General features: G+C 43.4%; 1 protein-coding gene across 1 annotated transcript in view; it reads right to left on the reverse strand.

Annotated features, from left to right (window-relative positions):
- The window catches only part of TTC39C (tetratricopeptide repeat domain 39C), a 101,950-nt gene that overhangs the window by 10,370 nt on the left and 70,035 nt on the right, over positions 1-21,545 (reverse strand). Inside the window, exons 7-8 of the mRNA XM_055559707.1 lie at positions 4,776-4,869; positions 869-976 (exon numbers count right to left, since the gene is read on the reverse strand). Of these exons, the coding sequence (XP_055415682.1) occupies positions 869-976; positions 4,776-4,869 (202 nt within the window). The remainder of the gene's footprint in view (positions 1-868; positions 977-4,775; positions 4,870-21,545) is intronic.

Consider the following 21,545-nt stretch of genomic DNA (forward strand, 5'->3'; position numbering starts at 1 on the left):
GGAAAAGGCAACGTACACGATACTCCGGTCAGAAAGTGTAAGTTGTTTCTGCCATAATGACATGCAGTGTTGAAACACCTTGTGCTCCGCAAAATCACACTAATTATAAACAGGGTTAAGAGGCAAAACAAGGCTGGAACAGACTCCTCAAAACCTGTGCAACTCACAACGAGGCACTAACAATTGAAAGGAAAATATGAACACGATTTAAAAGACATGTTCAATGCTTTAAAATTATTTAAGCGCCTAATAAATGAAAAATAGATTTGAGGAAAAAAAGGAGAGGGGTGAGGGTAAGTTGAGGCTGTTTAGGACAAAGTGTATGAAAATGAGAAGGTCATAATAGGCATGTCCAGGACCCAGCATGTGACGGACCCAGCCCTGGGGGGACACTGGAAGGGGCAGGGCGTGTAGCATGGAACTTCCCAACATTCCACTGGGTGGGTGGGAGCTGTATTCAGCTGCTATTTACTTGCAGTCTAAAACAGTACTTTAGCCACCTGATCTGAAGATCTGATTCCCTGGAAAAAAATCCCGATGCCGGGAAAGATTGAGGGCAAGAGGAGAAAAGGACAACAGAGGACAAGATGGTCGAATGGCATTACCGACTCAATGGACATGAGTTTGAGCAAGCTATGGGAGATGATGGAGGACAGAGGAGCCTGGCTACTGGAGCCCATGGGGGTCTCAAAGAGTCAGACACAACTCAGCAACTGATCAGCAACAAACAACAACACATGCTGTGGGAAACTGTTAAGAACACCACTTCTGCATCCTCTGCCCGTCAGTTCTCCATCCAACAACAAGAGGGAGCTAGTCTGAGACAGAGGAGGGCGTGCTGTGACCATGTGTACTGGGATCCACTCACCTGCAGTTAGGTAGGCATAATAGCACTGGGACCACCGGGACTCGTTTTTTAGCCTCTCAAAGGAATTGAACGCATCCTTAAAATTCAGCTCTATCATGCTGCACCAACCTGTGAAACAGATGTTTTTAGAAAAGGATCCTAAAGTAACACAGGCTTCCCTGGTGGCTCAGCGGTAAAGAATTCGCCTGACAATGAAGGAGACACAGGTTCGATACCTGGATTGGGAAGATCCCTTGGAGAAGGACATGGCAACCCACTCCAGTGTTCTTGCCTCAAAAATCCCATGAACAGAGGAGCCTGGTGAGCTACAGTCCATGGGACTGCAAGAGTCGGACACAACTTAGCGACTGAACAGCAAAATAACACGCTTTTCAGCCCATCTGTAGGTTATACATCTCTCATCCTGCTGACTTCCTCTGCAAGTGTTCCATGTAAACCACCTGAGAACTTCATAATTCTTTTTTTCTTCTTAAACATTTTCAATGGGATGCTTTGAGGAAGACACAGCATCTCTGATTTCACAACCGGTGAGGCAGTATAGAAGGGAGGCGCATAAAGATTTTGAGGAAAACGGTCTAATTTGTCTCCAGTTGTGCAATAAACCTAAGCACAGCAGTGCTTCTCTCCCAAGAACAGGTAGAGAAAAAGGAACGATGCTATTAGATTATATAACATGGTGACCACCTCGGAAGTCTCACATACTCACCAGCGCGTTGATGATCACTGGTAATTAGCAAACTGCTCAGAGGAGTAGAGAGTGAGCCAGTGAGACATTAAGTACTTGCCACCCTCTCTCTGAGGGGCAGAGAAAGGACCCAGCTCTCTCGGAGCAAAACATAGGTAGGGGTGGGGAGAAGCAACAGCAGCAAGGATATAAGGAGTGTTATCCTCTGCTGTTAGTAACGGCAGCTCCCCATCATAGAGCCAGCCCTGGGTGTGCCAGGCACCTGATGTAATTCTCTCTAATCCCAGTGCAGTCTTGGAAAGGTGGCTGATGGTGCCGCACCTGACTAAGGAGAAAGCCTAAGGCATGAAGGGGCTTCGTGACTTGCTCAGGGTCACACGGCTTAGAAGAGGGAAGGGCTGAGGATCAAAGGCCATCGCACTCTCCTGTCTGCGAGCTGCCTAACAAATTCTGTTATCCACTCCACGAAGTAGTCACGTCACCTGACACCCTACAGGGATGAGGGGAAGTTACACTTCCAGGAAATTCAGCGTCAAACTCCACGGGATATGATGTGAAGTTGACGTATTTTAAAGATCAGATCAGATCAGATCAGTCGCTCAGTCGTGTCCGACTCTTTGCGACCCCATGAATCGCAGCACGCCAGGCCTCCCTGTCCATCACCAACTCCCGGAGTTCACTCAGACTCACGTCCATCGAGTCAGTGATGCCATCCAGCCATCTCATCCTCTGTCGTCCCCTTCTCCTCCTTCCCCCAATCCCTCCCAGCATCAGAGTCTTTTCCAATGAGTCAACTCTTCGCATAAGGTGGCCAAAGCACTGGAGTTTCAGCTTCAGCATCATTCCTTCCAAAGAAATCCCAGGGCTGATCTCCTTCAGAATGGACTGGTTGGATCTCCTTGCAGTCCAAGGGACTCTCAAGAGTCTTCTCCAACACCACAGTTCAAAAGCATCAATTCTTCAGCGCTCAGCCTTCTTCACAGTCCAACTCTCACATCCATACATGACCACAGGAAAAACCATAGCCTTGACTAGACGAACCTTTGTTGGCAAAGTAATGTCTCTGCTTTTGAATATGCTGTCTAGGTTGGTCATAACTTTCCTTCCAAGGAGTAAGCGTCTTTTAATTTCAAGGCTGCAGTCACCATCTGCAGTGATTTTGGAGCCCAGAAAAATAAAGTCTAATGCTGTTTCCACTGTTTCCCCATCTATTTCCCATGAAGTGATGGGACCAGATGCCATGATCTAACCCTAACCCTAATTTTAGAGTAAAACCTGGGGCAAATTATTTCCATCCTAAAATAGACTTCAGGGTAAGATTTGGATTCAGTGCAAAAGTAGAGGTGGGAGGTAGCACCAAACCAAAATAAGGAGGCTGAGTTCCGATTGCGCTGTTCCCACCCTCCAGCCGCACCCCAGGTCAACCCTCCTACGTCCCTAGCTCTGGGTTCCATGATTTCTAAGCTTTCTGCAGCTCTAACTTTCTGCCCCACCACAGACCCAGAAGTGGTGCACACACAAGAAAAGGCCACCATGATCAGTCTGCAATATATACAGTATCAAATCTTTATGTTGGACACTTTACTAATGTTACATGTCAACTCTATCTCCATAAAACTAGAAGAAAAAAAGAGTATCCTAAACAAGAAACATGAAAGGTCACCAAAGCTAGTTCTTCAAGTTCTATACTACTACATCAGTTGTGAAATTAGAGATGCCTTGTCTCCCTCAAAACATCACAGTTACCGTGTCTCATATTCCATTCCGCATTACGGCTACACACCAGAGCTCCAGCAACTTGGTGGCTGTTGTTTAGTTGCTAAGTCATGTCTCTTTTGTGACCCCATGGACTGTAGTCCACCAGGCTCTTCTGTCCATGGGATTTCCCAGACAAGAATATTGGAGAGGACTGTCATCTCCTTCTCCAGGGGACCTTCCTGACCCTGGGATCAAACTCAAATTTCCTGCATTGGCAGGTGGGTTCTTTACCACTGAGCCACCAAGGAAGCCCCCCAGCAGAGGTTAGATGGCAGAAAAATATATTTCCCACTGGATCACATTTGATCTTCACTTTCTAAGCTATAACAGATGTATAAAACATAATACTGTTTATTGGGCAGTTCTCAATCAGCACTCTTCTTTAAAAAAAAAAAAAGATTCAGGAAGACAAATGTATCTATGGCAGGCGAGCAAGCAGCAGGCACTGTAAGGTCCACGCTGCCAGGTGACAACTGCCTCCCCAGGCTTCCTTCATCTCCTTTTGTGTCTCTGATGACAGCCTTTGGAGTCTCAATTTCACTTTTGGTTCTCATCACCACCTCATCCTTTCTCCCATCTCTGCTCCCTCCTTCATTCCTTGCACGTGTGCTATATACAGTGTGACCTTGCAGTCTTGGCTCAAATTCTAAAAAGCATGAATCCCTTACTAAAATGTGTTCCTGTTTATGCTTCTCAGCATAATTAAGCCACTGTCAGAGTCAAGGATTATGGCATCACTAACGTATTTTAGTGCAGTCAGCCAAAAAAAAAAAAAAAAAATTAAAGCAACAACTTTGAGGGAGGGGAGAGGGGGGCTAAATCTTGGGCAAACAAATGCCTCCAGGTCTGTCTATAAATGCATCTCCAAGAGGGGAGAAGCAGGAGAAAGTGGCTAACACGTGTGCCAAGTACCCTGCCTCATGCTCATTCGGGTACTTTCATCTAAACCACACAGCTGCTCCAAGGGCGACTGCAGGGCGAGGGCTCCTAGTTAGTTGGTAGAAGAGCTAACTGGGCTTGGAATCCGTGCACCCAATCTCTCCTAAGCCGGACTTTTCTTCTCAGGTACACAGTGGTGGGAGAGAAGAGACAACAGTTCTGAATTCTAATATCCAGTCCAATAAAAGAGTCAAAATTGGTTCTTCTTTTTTTTTTTCAAAATTGGTTCTTACTCAATTCAGTCAACTGTGCCTATTAGCCTAGAGTCAAATCGTCAAAGGAACAAATTATTGGAAAGAAGTAATGAGAATTCACTGAGATAAGTATCGCTACTTCCGCTATGGTAACAAAGTCCTGTTATTACAAAAGGCAGCCGGCATTTCACAAAGACACAAACTGAACAGCATTAACAGGGAAAGAGTGCACAGGAATGCATTAACACTTGCAGGACAAGAAGCTGGACACAAACTGCTGTGTTAATACACTATTTGATGACAGGCAACTGGACTGACATTCAACACTTACCAATTTCATAGAGACAAACATGCTGGATTTCTCTCTGGTCTACCGCAAGTTCCAGAGCAGTATGGAAGGAAGTCAAGGCACTGTTGATTTGACACTAAGGAAAAAAATGAAAGCACAGTCACTGGCTTAAGATCTATCATTAACATGGCGACAGGATGAGATGGTTAGGTGGCATCACCAACTCAAAGTTCATGAGTCTGAGCAAGCTCCGGGAGATGGGGAAGGATAGGGAAGCCTGGTGTGCTGCAGTCCATGGGGTCAAAAAGAGTCTAACGCGGCCGAACTACTGAACAACAAAAGCATTGTTTTCCCAAATTTAAAAGTGTCTTTTCCCTTCTAGTTACTTTAAACAGATTAAGCAGTTATAGAAGAGAGCGATCTGAAGACTTCTGGGGAAATGGCCCCGACCATGGTTGTGAGCTGAACCGAGCTCAGAGCACCTCTCCTTCTGCTCAGCCAGAAAGAACCCCCAGGAGGGCTTGGCCCACAGCCCCTCCTGCCACTGGGGCTCTCTGTGCACCTGTACACTAGAACTTGGGAGTCCAGTGATGAGCTGAGCTGATCCTTGGGATGGGTGACTTTGACAGGAGAGGGACTGTACGTCCTCCTGTGTATACCCACAGGACCCAGAGAGACTCGCAGTCAGCACTGTCGGGAGCCAGTCCCTGGGTCCAGCCTCAGCTGCTCTCCCTTCTGGGACCCCCTCACTCTCGACCCCACAACTCAGTGCTGTTGTCAGATTGCTTCCAGGCAACACCTCTCTTCTCTGGACACTTTAGAAACTGAGGATCCAGATTTTACTTCCTACTTTTACATTCATCCAGTACTGTCTAGAGCCTGAGAGACTCTCAAATGTCTGTCCTGCTCTTTGCTGGTTAAATACATTTAGTTTTTCCTTCCACGAAAGATCTCTTTCAAAGTCTGCTGATCTGAGGCCATAAGCAACTGGTAAGATCACCTACAAGGCATCATCAGGATGAAAGGGAGGTAGATTAAACCCTAAATATGGCAACGACAGGCATTAGGTATCATCTATCACTAAGGATATAGTGATATAAATCCAAATATAAATCCTAAATGTCCCGAAGTCCTGATGCACGCTCAGAAGTGTTCCTTTCTCCCTCCCGCGGTGCCTACAATGCGATGCTCTTCCACCCTGCACTCAGCGCTCCATCCTGTGCATCTCCCTTTGCTGCTCCCAGGGAACTCCCTTTCCAACGCTCCAGCTGCCTCTTCTCCCTGCAAGCAGCCAGACTGAGGCATGAAGGGTCTAAGAAGAGGGGCTGTTGGTTCCCTGAGCCCAGCCCCCACCACATTCCTCAGTGACATGATGCCTGATCACTGCAGGAGGCCCCCGGACCCTACACAGGGCACAGATGAGTCAGCAAGGAGATGTGCAGGACAGTCTGTGACTCAGGAGCACTAGGAGCCAAATGACTCATGAACCAAGGCCACGGCTGGGCCAGTAACTGCTCGTGCCCCGTGGTAACACTTCACTCTGCTGGCAGCAAGCTTCAGACTGAGTGCTCAATCCCGTGTCACCCCACAAGTGCTCGGCAGGTAGCCACAGAACACACACATCACTGCCTCACTAACTTGTATTCTCAAGGAGCTCAACACTGAGTTGAGGGGACCCTCACAGGAATGAAACAAGCTCCCTTCTCTAACCTCGAGACGTTTACACTGATTGTGAGCACAAAACCAAGATATGTGTGTATGTATGCATGTGTTTAGTTGCTCTGTGGTTTCTGACTCTTTTGCGACCCAAAGGACCATAGCCAGCCATGGTCCTCTGTCCATAGGATTCTCCAGGCAAATCCTGGAGTGGGTTGCCATTTCCTCCTCCAGGGGATCTTCCCAACCCAGGGATGGAATGTGCATCTCCTGCATTGCAGGCAGATTCTTTACTGCTGAGCCACTGGGGAAGCCCACAAAGCCAAGATACCAAAGGTAAAAATCAATCTCTTATGAAAAGTACGTATGTGTGGAAGGATCTGGACACTCATTATGCCCATTTATAACTTTCTGGATCAATCATTCCTTCCTGGACCTTCCTGATGGTCTAGCGGTAAAGAATCCATCTGCCAATGCAGGAGACACAGGTTTGATCCCTGGTCTGGGAAGATCCCACAGATCAATTGAACAGAGCAACTGAACCTATGCACCACAACTACTGAGCCTGTACTCTGCAACAAGAGAAGTCAGGGCAATGAGAAGCCGGTGCAACTAGAGAGTAGCCCCCCACTTGCCACAAAAGAGAAAGCCCACACAGCAATGAAGACCCAGCACAGCCAAAAATAAATAAAAAAAGTTCTTCCCTTGCATCACACATGCACTCAACTTAGCCCATTTACACAGAAACCACAGTGTTAGGGGTTCTGCTTTGCATGGATCTCCCCAGTTTCCCAAGTTAATGGCTCTCAACTCTCACACAGGGATGGGCCATCGCTACCAAGCTGACCCCAGCTGGGGTCCAGCAGATGGCTGTGCAATGCCACACTGCCCTTCAGAGGGCAGAAAACTACTCAGTCAACATTTATCAGACAAATACTGTGCCCGGGATGGAATGGGCTCCGGAGATGCACAGATGAGCCCAAACTAAGCTGTCAACTCAAGAAAATAAGAAACCAAGTAATAGCTGAATCAACATTATTTCTCTTAACCCTTTCCAAGAGTCTGAGATAGGTGTATATTAGTTTCATTTTCAGATGAAGGAACGAAGTTCAAAGAGGTTAAGTAGCTTGGCCAAGGTTGGGGGCTAGCAATTGCCTAGTATGTAAATTCTGCTCCAACTGCCTCCAGAGCATGCGTACTTCAGGGAGAGAGATGCAGGTGTGATTAAACGAAGGATCTGGAGAAGAGGGCCAGTTTCGGGATTATCCAGAGGGCACTAAATACAATCAACAGAATCCCTACAAGAGGGAACCAGAGAGAGCTGATGCAAGTAGGTGGTGGTTTAGTCGCTAAGTCCTGTCCAACTCTTGCAGGCCCATGGACTGGAGACCACCAGCCTCCTCTGTCCTCGGGATTTCCCAGGCAAGAATACTGGGGTGGGTTGCTATTTCCTTCTCCAGGGGATCTTCCTGACCCAGGGATTGAACGTGGGTCTCTTGCACTGCAGGTAGATTCTTTACCATCTGAGCCACCAGGGAAGCCTGATGGAAGTAGAGGTGGTGGTACTGTGACCACAGAGGCAGAGATTGGAGTGATACGGCTGCAGTCCAGGAATCTACGTGACCACCAGAGGCAAAAGGCAAGGAATGGAGTTTCCCTACAGCCTCCAAAGGGTGCACTGCCCACCGCCTTGATTTGCACCCAGAGAAACTGACTTTGGACTTTGAGCCTCCAGAATTGTGAGAGAGAAAATTTTGGTCATTTTAAGCCATGAAGTTTGTGGTAATTTGTTAGAAACATCTTGGGAAACCAGAGCAGTATACCTCTTTAAAGATTAAACTGGGGGGATTTCCCCAGTGGTCCAGTGGCTAAGACTCTGAGCTCCCAATGCAGGGGGCCCAGGTTTGATCCCTGGTCAGGGATCTAAGATGCCACAGGCGGCAACTAAGACCCGACATGGCTAGCTAGCTAAATAAGTAAATCAATAAAAGAAAAATTAACCTGTGAAGAAAGTCCCAGGCTCTTTGTGTTATAAGCACCCGATCAGAACTGGAAAGTACTGAGGCCATTTATGGAGCTTAACGGCATTATCCCAGGAGCAAGCATAGCTACAAAATTAATTCCACTTCTAGTCTGATCACTCATTAAGGAATTATGATGAACAGCCATTACAATTGTAGAAATATGTTTCCTTCTTTTCACCAAAACAATTCAAAACAAAAGTGATCCATGGGAGTCCTTACAGTTACAAATTAAAATACCCACAGCTCAGCACAGAAAGGAGAATTATTCTCAATTTGACACTCAATTCCCAGCTTAATTTTTAAAGAAATGCATGTACCCTGAAGAAAACACAGAAAATAGATTAGTATGAAAAAGCTAGGACATCAAGAGTTAGTATCACACTGGCTTTTGTCTCATGAATTGTGCCCTGATACACTGTGACAAAAATGACCAAAAAAGCCTCAGTTTCCTTACTGGTAAAAGGAAGGAAAAAACATTGGCAAGCTTTAATCTGCCTCCAGAGGAAGCCATGAAGAATAAAAGCAGGAATCTCTGCCAGATTAAATGGAGCATATTTATTGCCAAATTAAAAGCAGCAGGACTGACGGCCACTGCACTGTCATTACAGAGAGTCCACGTGTTTTTCCAGTTACTCGGGACTTGCTGAGGTGTCTTCTTAGGCATTTTATATCTTTTGTTGGAACTGAAAAAGGGGTCTGTTGCTCCATTTTATTCTCCAAGTGAATACTGCTGGTATGTGGAAATCTTTGGATTTTTTTTTTTTTCAAGTATAATATTTGTTGCACTCCAGAATTTTTAAAATTCTTAAATTTTTTTCTTCTGGATTCAAACCATTTGCACACAATGACAGCGCTGTCTCTTCATTTACAATAGACAACTGTAGCTGGCTAGGACCACTGGTGAAAAAGGGCTTTCCCAGAGGCTCACTGGTAAAGGATACACCTGCAGTGCAGGAGACACAGAGACAGGGGTTCGACTCCTGGGTTGGAAGAGCCCCTGGAGGAGGAAATGGCAATGCACTCCAGCATCCTTCCCTGGAAAATCCCATGGACCGAGAAGCCTGGTGGGCTCCAGTCCAGGGGGTCCAAGAGTCAGACACGACTGAGGGACTGAACGAGTGTGCATGCACGCACGCACACACACACCAGTTAAAATACTGAATATTAGCAAGCACAAAACACATATTTGCTTTATTCTAATATAAAGGAAAACATTGGTTTTCATTCCAATCCCAAAGAAGGAAAATGCCAAACAATGTTCAAACTACCACACAATTGCTTTCATTTCAAAAGCTAGCAAGGTAATGCTCAAAATCCTTCAAACTGGGCTACAATAGTACATGAACTGAGAAATTCCAGATATTCAAGTTGGATTAAGAAAAGAGGAACCAGAGATCAAACTGACAACATCCGTTGGATCATAGAAAAAGCAAAGGAATTTCAGAAAAATATCTATTTCTGCTTCATTGACTATGCTAAAGCCTTTGACTGTGTGAATCACAACAAACTATGGAAAGTTTTTCAAGAGAAGGGAATACCAGACCATCTTACCTGCCTTCCTGAGAAATCTGTATGCAGGTCAAGAAGCAACAGTTAGAACTGAACATGGAACAACAGACTGGTTCCAAATTGGGAAAGGAGTACGTAAAGGCTGTATATAGTCACCCTGCTTATTTAACTTATATGCAGAGTACATCATGCAAAATGCTGGGCTGGAGGAAGCACAAGCTGGAATCAAGATTGCCGGGAGAAATATCAATAACCTCAGATGTGCAGATGGCACCAGCATTATGGCAGAAATCGAAGAACTAAAGAGCCTCTTGATGAAAGTGAAAGAGGAGAGTTAAAAAGTTGGCTTAAAACTCAACATTCAAAAATTGAAGATCATGGCATCCGGTCCCATCACTTAATGGCAAATAGATAGGGAAAAAGTGGAAACTGTTGGATTTCATTTTCTTGGGCTACAAAATCACTGCAGATTGACTGCAGCCACAAAATTAAAAGATGCTTACTCCTTGGAAGAAAAGCTATGACAAATCTAGACAGCATATCAAAAAGCAGAGATATCACACAGCGGACAAAGGTCCATGTAGTCATTCTCCTAGTAGTCACATATGGATGTGAGAGCTGGACCATAAAGAAGGCTGAGCGCTGAAAAAATGATGCTTTCGAACTGTGGTGCTGGAGAAGACTCTTGAGTCCCTTGGACTGCAAGGAGATCAAACTAGCCAATCCTAAAGGAAATCAACCCTGAATACTCATTGGAAGGACTGGTGCTGAAGCTCCAATACTTTGGCCACCTGATGCAAAGAGTCAACTCGCTAAAAAAGACCCTGATGCTGGGAAAGATTGAAGGCAGGAGGAGAAGGGGACAAAAGAGGATGAGATGGTTGGACGGCATAACTGACTCAATGGACATGAGTTTGAGCAAACTCCAGGAGATAAGTGAAGGACAGGGAAGTCTGGTGTGCTGCAGTCCATGTGGTCAAAAATAGTTGGACATGACTTAGTGACTGAACAACAGCAATGCAGTAATTAGTAATTCAGCTTCTCACAAATTATTTCAGAACACTGGAAAACATTCCAGGTTTGTTTTTAATTAGTAAAGTTAATTTTTTTAGAGCAGTATTAGAGTGTGAAAGTCACTCAGTTGTGTCTGACTCTGTGACCCCATGGACTATACAGTCCATGAATTCTCCAGGCCAGAATACTAGAGTGGGCAGCCACTCCCTTCACCAGGGGATCTTCCCAACCCAGGGGATGAACCCAGGTCTCTTGAATTGCAGGCGGATTCTTTACCAGCTGAGTCACAAGGGAAGCCCAAGAATACTAGAGTGGGTAGCCTATCCCTTCTCCAGCAGATCTTCCTGACTCAGAAATCAAACTGGGTCTCCTGCATTTAGAGCAGTATTAGGATTATAGCAAAACTGAGCAGAGAAGTCAGTATTTTATTATAAAATATACTGAAGAATGAAAGAGTTGTTAGTTTCTCATATTTGTATTTCTGCCAGATTATTATATTTAAGAAAAAAATGCTATTTCTTAGGAAGAAATAACTTTAAGCTTGTTACAGTTTAGTTGTCAAGTACCATAACATTTGAAACCAGCCTTGCTCCCTTTAATACATTTTGCCTTCAATTATGAAATTATCATTACTGTCTTTTTTTCCCCACTCACGTACACCTGATTTATTTTGTCTACACTTTAGCTTTTACTTTTGTATCACCATTTAAATATTTTTAGTTAGCTATCTATCTAGTTTGTTCATTTCTTTTTTATCCTAATCTTAGTTATAATCTTTTATATAGAGATAATGGTAAACATAAATGGATTTAGACAACTAATATTTTTGTATTAATTTCTGATTTTGTTCCCAACAGTTACTTTTTTCTTATTATACGAACTATTTTACTTGCTTCATCCTCTACATTCCTTTAGATGGTGTAAACTGTTTTTACAACTCTGCTTGTGGTCACCTAGAGGTTGGAAAAAAAAAAAAACTAGAAAAATTCCTATTTTATCTAGCAGGTATAAGTAAGAGCTGTTTGCGTCAAGAGCCTACCACAAATACACAAGCAAGTGCTCTTGCCCGAAGGGGACAAAAGAAAATAAAACATGTAATACAAAGGGACAGACAGACCTGGGCAACATTTTCTACCCAATTTAAAGCAATTAAGTTATTCTGTTGATATTTCCACATTAATATATTTTTAAGCTACTAAGAAAGTAGAGATGGTGGACCTCCCTAGTGGTCCAGGGGCTAAGACTCTGTGCTCCCAGTACTGGGGGCCTGGGTTCAATCCCTGATCTGGGAACTAGATAGATCCCACACGCTGCACCTGAAAAAGATCCCCGTGCCACAACAAAGATCAAAGACCTCGTGGCCTGCCACTAAGCCCCAGCGAAGCCAAATAAATGAACGAAAGAATGAATGTATAGCTCTCAGAGCGCACTGTGAAGACACGGTAAGGATGAATGATTTTCAGAGTCAGCACGATAAGCACAGTGTCACATCCTGTTTACTCAAAGATTTTCACTAGCAACAGCAAGCTGACAGGATTCTCTTGATTCACCGACTGAGCAAAAAGTCCCATTTCTAGAGTTGCAAAAAAAAAGCAAAAATGGAAACAAGGCCAAGTTGTTTCACGGGCCTGGCCCAAACTCTAGTGCCAGAGGGAAAGCAAGTTCCAGACAACCCTGAGGCTGAAGCGCCAAGACTCCGCTTCCCAAGCGAGCAGTTTTCTCCTGTCCCACCTCAAAGGTGTGTTTTACATTAAATGACAGCACCAACTCACAGACAGAGCGGTCTCAGCTCAGAGCCCGTCCGCTGGCCTCCAAATGAGGCTGGTGTCACCTAACTGTGCGTTAGACCCCAGGGCGGAGAGCGCACGGATGGTGGCAGCCTCTCCCGTGGACTCGGCTACTGGGGAAGGCCACTGCCCCAGTGGATGGCACTGTGTCTGCTTTGGAATTCTCAGCTCTATTAAACAAGTAAGAGTCTGAAACACAGGCACGTTCTCTCAAGACGTTTTAAGTAATCGGTCAGTAGAGTTTGTTAGACACAGGTGGAATTCCTGAGATGTGTTCATACAAATCAACCTTCTCAGAAATGTTGATGGGGACTGTGTTTAAACTAAGAATATTGATCAAGTGCAAAGGCTATAAGAAGAGTCCTCTGAAATTCCTAATAAAATCCCATATATAAGGGAGGGACTGTCTGATGTGAACAACATGAGAAATGAAAGAGACTCAGCAAGAAAAGATGGTGACGTTGTAGCACATTTCTTAGCAAATGCAGTGAGTCCCTAAGCACTGGACGAATGCCATGCATCCCTGCCAACTACACAGATTACAGATTAGTGGATGATGCCCAGACTTCTACACCACAGGGATGTTCTGTGAATCCCCACTTACTCTTTCATGGCCTGTGCACATTTCTGACATGAGAACTCCCCCAGAGCCTACTGTGATTGACTATTTAGAAGACACACATCTATAACTGATAATTCTAGTCAATACTCTGGAACCTAGAAAAAGGTAAACAGTAGCTATTTCTGGAATACAATATTTGTATCTGTTCTTTGAAGCACTTTTGTATTTCACCATGTCTCCAAATGAATATGCATTTTTTAGACATAACAAAGTGTGTTAGTTGCTCAGTCATGTCTGACTCTTTGAGACCCCATGGACTGCACCCCTCCAGGCTCCTCTGTCCAGGGGATTTCCCAGGCAAGAATGCTAGAGTGGGGAGCTATTTCCTTCTCCAAGGGATCTAACAAGGTAGTTGAAAATATACATTCTTATGCTACATTAAAAAATTTTTTTAAAGCATCTTTTTAAGTGGACCATTTTAAAGTCTTTATTGAATTGAAACACAAATACTGTTTCTGTTCTATGTGTTGTTTTTTTGGCCATGAGGCATGTGGGATCTTAGCTCCCAGACCAGGGATCAAACCTGCACTCCCTGCGCTGGAAGGTGAAGGCATAATCACTGGACCACGAGGGAGTCCCCTCCCTGCCTTTAAAGGTCATTGCTGAAACAAGCTGGTCTAAGCATCGCCAACACTAAAGCTAACATATGTAGCACTCTATCACGTGCATGTTAGAGGGAGAGCTGTTGAAAAGGAAAGCAAGACTCCAAAGCCAACACTCCTCACCTCCGTGCCTCTCACTCTACAGACCGGCTCCCCTCCCAGTCACCTCCAGCCCGTCTTCAGTCATCACCACCCACAACTACCACCCGTTCATCTGGCCCTTGTTACTGTCTTATACAATCACCTTTTCATGCATTCACATTCCAGTCTTCATAATCAAATTGTAAGTTTATTTTGGGACACAGGCTTTTTCTAGTTCTCTTGGCATCCCCTCCAGAAGGCCTTTTCCATTACAGGCTACAAATCTCTGCTTACACACAAATGGAATACAGTAGTAGTGTTTTCAGCACCTCCGTGTAAATGGACAGCACCCTCCTTGGTAAGTGAGTTAGGTAACCAAATCCACCATTAAGGGTAGAGGAGCTGAATTATGTACCAGTTGCAGGATTTCCTTGGTCCCTCAACAGTAAGGACCATGACTTTGACAAAATTTGTGAGGGGAAATGCTTTATACTGGATTTACAACCAAGACACCATTCTATCTAAACAGGAAAAGTCCTGGCCAAGCATCGTGTGCTTAGCCCTCTGCAGAATCCATGCTACATTATTTAAGGCTGACAGGGGAGGCACTGTCCTCTCTTTACAGACAAGGACACAGCCTCAGAAAGCTCAGCCAGCCAGGAAGTGCAAGAGTCTGTTTTGAGCTCAGCTACCCTATGCTGCCTTTGAAAATTGCAGAGGAGGAATCTATATGAAAGATGGCAGTAAATGTAAAAGAGATATATTTATTTTAAAGGTGCTATCAAAGAATTTTCAACACGAGTGAAGGAGAAGATGATGCAAAGAATTAACCCAGAAAAACAAAGACCATAGATATACATAAAAACAGGTCTGCAGAGAGTCACACCCTACACAAAATAAAACAGGAAATTCAAGATAAACAGAAAAACCTGGGAAACTGATGGAGGGGATAAATATCCACAGAGATTTAAATGAGAGGAACAAATAGAAGCCATAATTAGGAAAGTGAAAACTTTTCCGAGAACTGAATGACCTTCTCTGTAAAGGATGTCAAATGGACAAGCTGGTATATGGGTTTTTCCAAAGAGGAATAAAAAATAAATTGTAAAAAGCAGAAATGCCAGGTAGTCACAGTTCTGAAAATTCAAGAACCATGAAAAAAATTTTTACGTAACAGCTTGGAGAAAATTCTTTCCTTTTAAAGTGTACAATTCAGTGGCTTTTAGTACATTCACAGAAGCATGCAACTTGAAAGCTGAAAGAAATCTTAAAAATGATGTAGCCTAGTGTTTCTCAAGGACTTCCTAGTGGCTCAGTGGTTAAAAAAAAAAAAAAAAAAAAAATCCTCCTGCAATGCAGGAGACACAAATTCAATCCCTGGGTTGGGAAGATCCTCTGGAGGAGAAAATGGCAACCCACTCCAGTATTCTTGCCTGGGAAATCCCATGGACAGAGGAGCCTGGCAGGCTACAGTCCATGGAATTGCAGTCAGACATGACTGAGCACGGCACTGTAGCAGTGTTTCTCAAGTGTGTTATACTGAATGTTTCTATGTCTCACAGGCTACAGTATGAAAAAGAATCCTCCTGGTCAAGCAACTTGGGTGAACACAGCAGATATGCAGACTATCTCCCTCATGATGCAACACTAAACTCTCCAAGAAGCCCCAGGACATCATAATTTAAATGATATGAAACCTCTTCATGGAATATGTTATTAACTAGTCCATCAAATCAGTGCTCCAAGGAAGATACTTCAGGAACACACTGATTTATTTCAACCCTCCTGATTTTCCAGGTAAAGGACTAGAGCCAGAGAAGACTGAGTGGCTTCACCGAGGTCTCACTGTTTTTCAAAACTGTTTGACATGTGAGCAACCATGTGGAAGTAGACAGGGTTTTCATTCTTCATGAAAGAGCCAAAACCAGACCTTCAGACTTTTAGTCCAGTGCTCTTTCTACAATGTGTGTGTGTGTGTGTGTGTGTGTGTGTGAGTTGCTCGGTCGTGTCCGACTCTTTGCGACCCCATGGACTGCAGCCCTCCTGGCTCCTCTGTCCACGGAATTCTCCAGGCAAGAATACTGGAGTGGGTTGCCATGTCCTTCTCCAGGGGATCTTTCACATAGCAGGCAGACTCTTTACTGTTTGAACCACCAGGGAAGATCTTTTTATAATGCTACATGTCAAAACCTGAAGCTCTGAACAATGACAACAAACTCCCAGAGCCACAGAAAAATGAGGATTAGCACAAGAAACAAAGAAACACACAGATTGAGGAAACCAGCGTGCCCACACACTGAGAGTCCAGGATCATAAAGAAAAGCGGAAGAGTTCAATGCAATACTATGAGAAAACACAAAATTTCAAAGAAGAGCTCTGGACAGCGGTAGCTAAAGTGGGGAACTGCTGCTGCCAAGTCTCTTCAGTCGTGTCCGACTCTGTGCGACGCCAAGAGTCGGCAGCCCAGCAGGCTCCCCCGTCCCTGGGATTCTCCAGGCAAGAACACTGGAGTGGGTTGCCATTTCCTCCTCCAGTGCATGAAAGGGACAAGTGAAAGTGAAGTCGCTCAGTTATGTCCGACTCTTCGTGACCCCATGGACTGCAGCCCACCAGCCTCCTCCGTCCATGGGATTTTCCAGGCAAGAGTACTGGAGTGGGGTGCCACTGCCTTCTCCAAAGTGGGGAACACTATTTCTTAAAACTAGCTCTGTGAAACCCAGCAATGGGAGTTTGCCAGACACTTACTGGCCTTAGGAGAGAGAGAACAAAGACACAGAACGCCACCTGTGTGGATATACAACCTGCTTTTAAAAATGGCAGAAAAACAATTAAAATACAGTGATCATCTTTTCAATCCAAATTGAAGGAAAAATCCACCCCAGAGTAAACAGAAATGAAAACAAACATAATCATAAATGCAACTCTGAGAGCAAAGGAAAACACATGCTTCATATACATAACATGTATAAGAAACTCCTCTGTAAGAGCAGAAAGTGGGAGTAAGAAAGAATTCAGATCATCTGTTGCTCCTGGGGTCACCCCAACTCTACCAGCCTCTCTCCACCAAATGCTCCAGCCCCCTTGAGCCTGGATCTCCCATCGTGTGGCCTCTTCTTGGGTCTAGGCTTAAATGCAGGATCGTACCCCATGCTCCCATATCTATCTGGAAACTCCTACTGACTCTTAAAGAGCCAATCCTAATATTCCCTCTCCTGGGTCATCTTCCTCAGAAGATGAGGGTTGCACCAAGGGTGACCCACATCCTGCTTGCCCTTCCTACAGGCCTGTTTCTGTATTTCTCAAAGCCTGGCCTTCTTCAGTGATTAATGCAAAGAAATAGAGGAAAACAACACATGGGAAAGACTAGAGATTTCTTCAAGAAAACTAGAGATACCAACAGAACACTTCATGCAAAGATGGGCACAATAAAGGACAGAAATGGTATGGATCTAACGGAAGCAGAAGATATTAAGAAGAGGTGGCAAGAATACACAGAACAATTATTCAAAAAAAGATCATATTGACCCAGATAACCACGATGGTGTGATCACTCACTTAGAGCCAGACATCCTGGAATGCAAAGTCAAGTGGGCCTTAGGAAGCATCACTACAAACAAAGCTAGTGGACGTGATGGAATTCCAGTTGAGCTCTTTCAAATCCTAAAAGATGATGCTGTAAAGTGCTGCACTCAATATGCCAGCACATTTGGAAAACTCATCAGTGGCCACAGGACTGGAAATGGTCAGTTTTTATTCCAATCCCAAAGAAAGGCAATGCCAAAGAGTGCTCAAACTACCGCACAATTGTACTCATCTCACACACAAGCAAAATAATGCCCCAAATTCTCCAAGCCAGACTTCAACAGTATGCGAACCATGAACTTCCAGATGTTCAAGCTGGATTTAGAAAAGGCAGAGGAACCAGAGATCAAATTGCCAACATCTGCTGCATCATGGAAAAAGCAAGAGAGTTCCAGAAAAACATCTACTTCTGCTTTACTGACTATGCCAAAGCCTTTGACTGTGTGGATCACAACAAACTGTGGAAAATTCTTAAAGAGACAGGAACACCAGACCACCTGATCTGCCTCCTGAGAAATCTGTACGCAGGTCAAGAAGCAACAGTTAGGACCAGACATGGAATAACAGACTGGTTCCAAATTGGGATAGGAGTATATCAAGGCTATATATATATCATCACCCTGCTTATTTAACTTATATGCAGAGTACATCATGAGAAACGCTGGGCTGGATGAAGCACAAGCTGGAATCAAGAATGCTGGGAGAAGTATCAATAACCTCAGAAATTATGGCAGAAATCGAAGAGCCTCCTGATGAAAGTGAAAGAGAGTGAAAAAGTTGGCTTAAAACCCAACATTCAAAAATTGAAGATCATGGCATCTGGTCCCATCACTTCATGGCAAATAGATGGGGAAACAAAGGAAATAGTGAGAGACTTTATTTTGGGGGGCTCCAAAATTACTGCAGATGGTGACTGCAGCCATGAAATTAAAAGACACTTGCTCCATGGAAGAAAAGCTATGACCAACCTAGACAGCATATTAAAAGCAGAAACATTATGTTGCTGACAAAGGTCCATCTAGTCAAAGCTATGTTTTTTCCAGTAGTCATGTATGGATGTGAGAACTGGACGATGAAGACAAGCTGACTGCCGAAGAATTGATGCTTTTGAACTGTGGTGTTGGAGAAGACTCTTGAGAGTCCCTTGGACTGCAAGGAGATCCAACCAGTCCATCCTAAAGGAAATCAGTCCTGAATATTCATGGGAAGGACTGATGCTGAAGCTGAAACTCTAATACTTTGGTCACCTGATGTAAAGAACTGATTCATTGGAAAAGATCCTGATGCTAGGAAAGACTGAAGGCAGGAGGAGAAGGAGATGACAGAGGATGAGATGGTTGGATGGCATCACTGACTCGATGGACATGAGTTTGAGCAAGCTCCGGGAGTTGGTGATGGACAGGGAGGCCTGGCGTGCTGCAGTCCATGGGTTGCAGAGTCGGACACGATTGAGTAACTGAACTGAACTGAACAAAGCCTGGCCACCTCAGCATCTGCTGACATGCCTCCCTGCCACGTGGTCCCCATCTGCGCCAGGGCCGGAGCTCTGCTGCAGTGGCCAGAACTGCTGCAGCCCCATAGCAGACATAGCGGTGCTGCCAACATGCCATAAACACCAACAAGGACCTGCACTCAGAGCTCCAAAGCAGCACACGCCTCCCAAATTACCACTCCCTAAACCTCAACAGCAAAACTACACTCAGGGTCCCACCATAGACCTCATCTCAACAAGGAGAGAAGGCTTAAAGAGATTAAAGCTCTTGTTCAAACCAGTCAATCCTAAAGGAAATCAATCCTGAATATTCATTGGAAGGACTGTTGCTAAAGCTGAAGCTCCAATACTTTGTCCACCTGATGTGAAGAGCTGACTCATTGGAAAGGACCCTAATGCTGGGGAAGATAGAAGGCAGGAGGAGAAGGGGACAAGAGAGAATGAGATTAGACAGCATCACTGACTCAACAGACATGAATCTGAGCAAACTCCTGGAGATAGCGAAGGACAGGGAAGCCTGGCGTGCTGCAGTTCATGGGGTTGCAAAGAGTTGGAACCAACTGAGTGACTGAACAACAACAACAAATCTAGACCACTGGGCCAGAGTGGAGGAGCCAGGACTCAGCATGGGCAGTCAGCCTCCAGATCTGAGCCCTCAGCCACAATGTGTATCTTATTACATCACAGTATCACAGCTTCCCAAACACTCCCATTTAGCCAGCGAAATGCAGGCTGAATTTCAAGGGATACAATCAAATCCCTAAACAAGAACACTAACATTTCACTATTCTTATAAGACAAATATGTTATGATAAAATATTAAGAAAAGAAGCTAAATTAAGGAAAACCAGAAATAAAGTGGAAGTAAAATATGAATTGATTAAAAAAAAAATCAAATCTCTCTCTATAAAAACCAATATGAAACTCTTAAGCCCAATTATAAAATTAGGAAAGCATAAATTTATAAAAAAACCACTAATAACAAAAATTAATATCACATTTACATGCTTGGGTATAGTCATATGTCTAAAAATATGTGGAAATAAGAAAAAGTAAAATATAAAACTAAGATGAGTATAATAGTAAGTGGACATCTTCAGATTATTGAAGAAATAAAAGAAGTTATTAAAGAATTAATTTCAAAACAGTATTTAACAACTGAAAAATACTTTCAAATGTTTAATGATGTTTTAATTACTTTAACTGACTTGCTTCTCCAAAATGTAGGAAAAAAAATATTCTATTAAGCAACTCATTTTTTAAAAATAGTAAGTTTATTTCTAAAGCCCAATAAGAATAAGCCCTCTTGGATATTTATAATAATGTTTCAGTTCAGTTCAGTTGCTCAGTTGTGTCTGACTCTTTGCGACCCCATGAAACCCAGCTCACCAGGCCTCCCTGTCCATCACCAACTCCTGGAGCTCACTCAAACTCATGTCCATCGAGTCAGTGATGCCATCCAGCCATCTCATCCTCTGTCGTCCCCTTCTCCTCCTTCCCCCAATCCCTCCCAGCATCAGAGTCTTTTCCAATGAGTCAACTCTTCACATGAGGTGGCCAAAGTACTGGAGTTTCAGCTTTAGCATCATTCCTTCCAGTGAACACCCAGGACTGATCTCCTTTAGAATGGACTGGTTGGATCTCCTTGCAGTCCATAATAATATTTAAATATATGTTATTTGCTAGTAAGCTACATATACTATTATTACATATACATAACATTACATTTAGAATATATATAAAATATATATTATTAGAATATATATAATATTCTAATAATATATATTATTAGAATATATATAAAATATAAAATATATATATAACACATATATATAACTTATTAGCAAATAAAAGCTAAAAAGAGAATTGGGTTGAGACAGAAGGCCTGAATTCTAGTTCCTCCTTAATTCAAAATAACTATGTACATGTACACATACTTATTTCACTTGAACCTGTTTAGTATATACAGATGTATGTAAAAAATATAAAGTAACGAGACATAAAGGGTGACATAAGTAAATGAAGAGATACCATCAGAAATGAGTAAGAAATACAAATATTAAAATTTCCTTATAATACACAGAACCTGACAAACTGATAACTGTACAGAAACAAAGGTATAAAAATACTAAATAATATGTATTTTTAGAGGCAATAGTCATGTATTTGTTATATGAACCACAATTGTCAAAGTCACTTAACTTTCATTTTAAAACATCTATAATAGGTAGAAAATAAAGATAAAAATAGATTCCACCTATCTTAAGGATTTACATAACAAGAAGATAAACAACCTTAAATAAAACGATGTTGGGATGGACCTAGAGATTATCCAACTGAGTGAAGCAAAACAGACACAAAAAGATAAATGTATGATATTGTTTATACATGGAACCTAAAAAGGGTACAAAAGAACTTATTTATAATACAAAAGTAGAGTCAC

Source organism: Bubalus kerabau, chromosome 21, assembly GCF_029407905.1.
Source record: "Bubalus kerabau isolate K-KA32 ecotype Philippines breed swamp buffalo chromosome 21, PCC_UOA_SB_1v2, whole genome shotgun sequence".
NCBI classification, from domain to species: domain Eukaryota; kingdom Metazoa; phylum Chordata; class Mammalia; order Artiodactyla; family Bovidae; genus Bubalus; species Bubalus kerabau.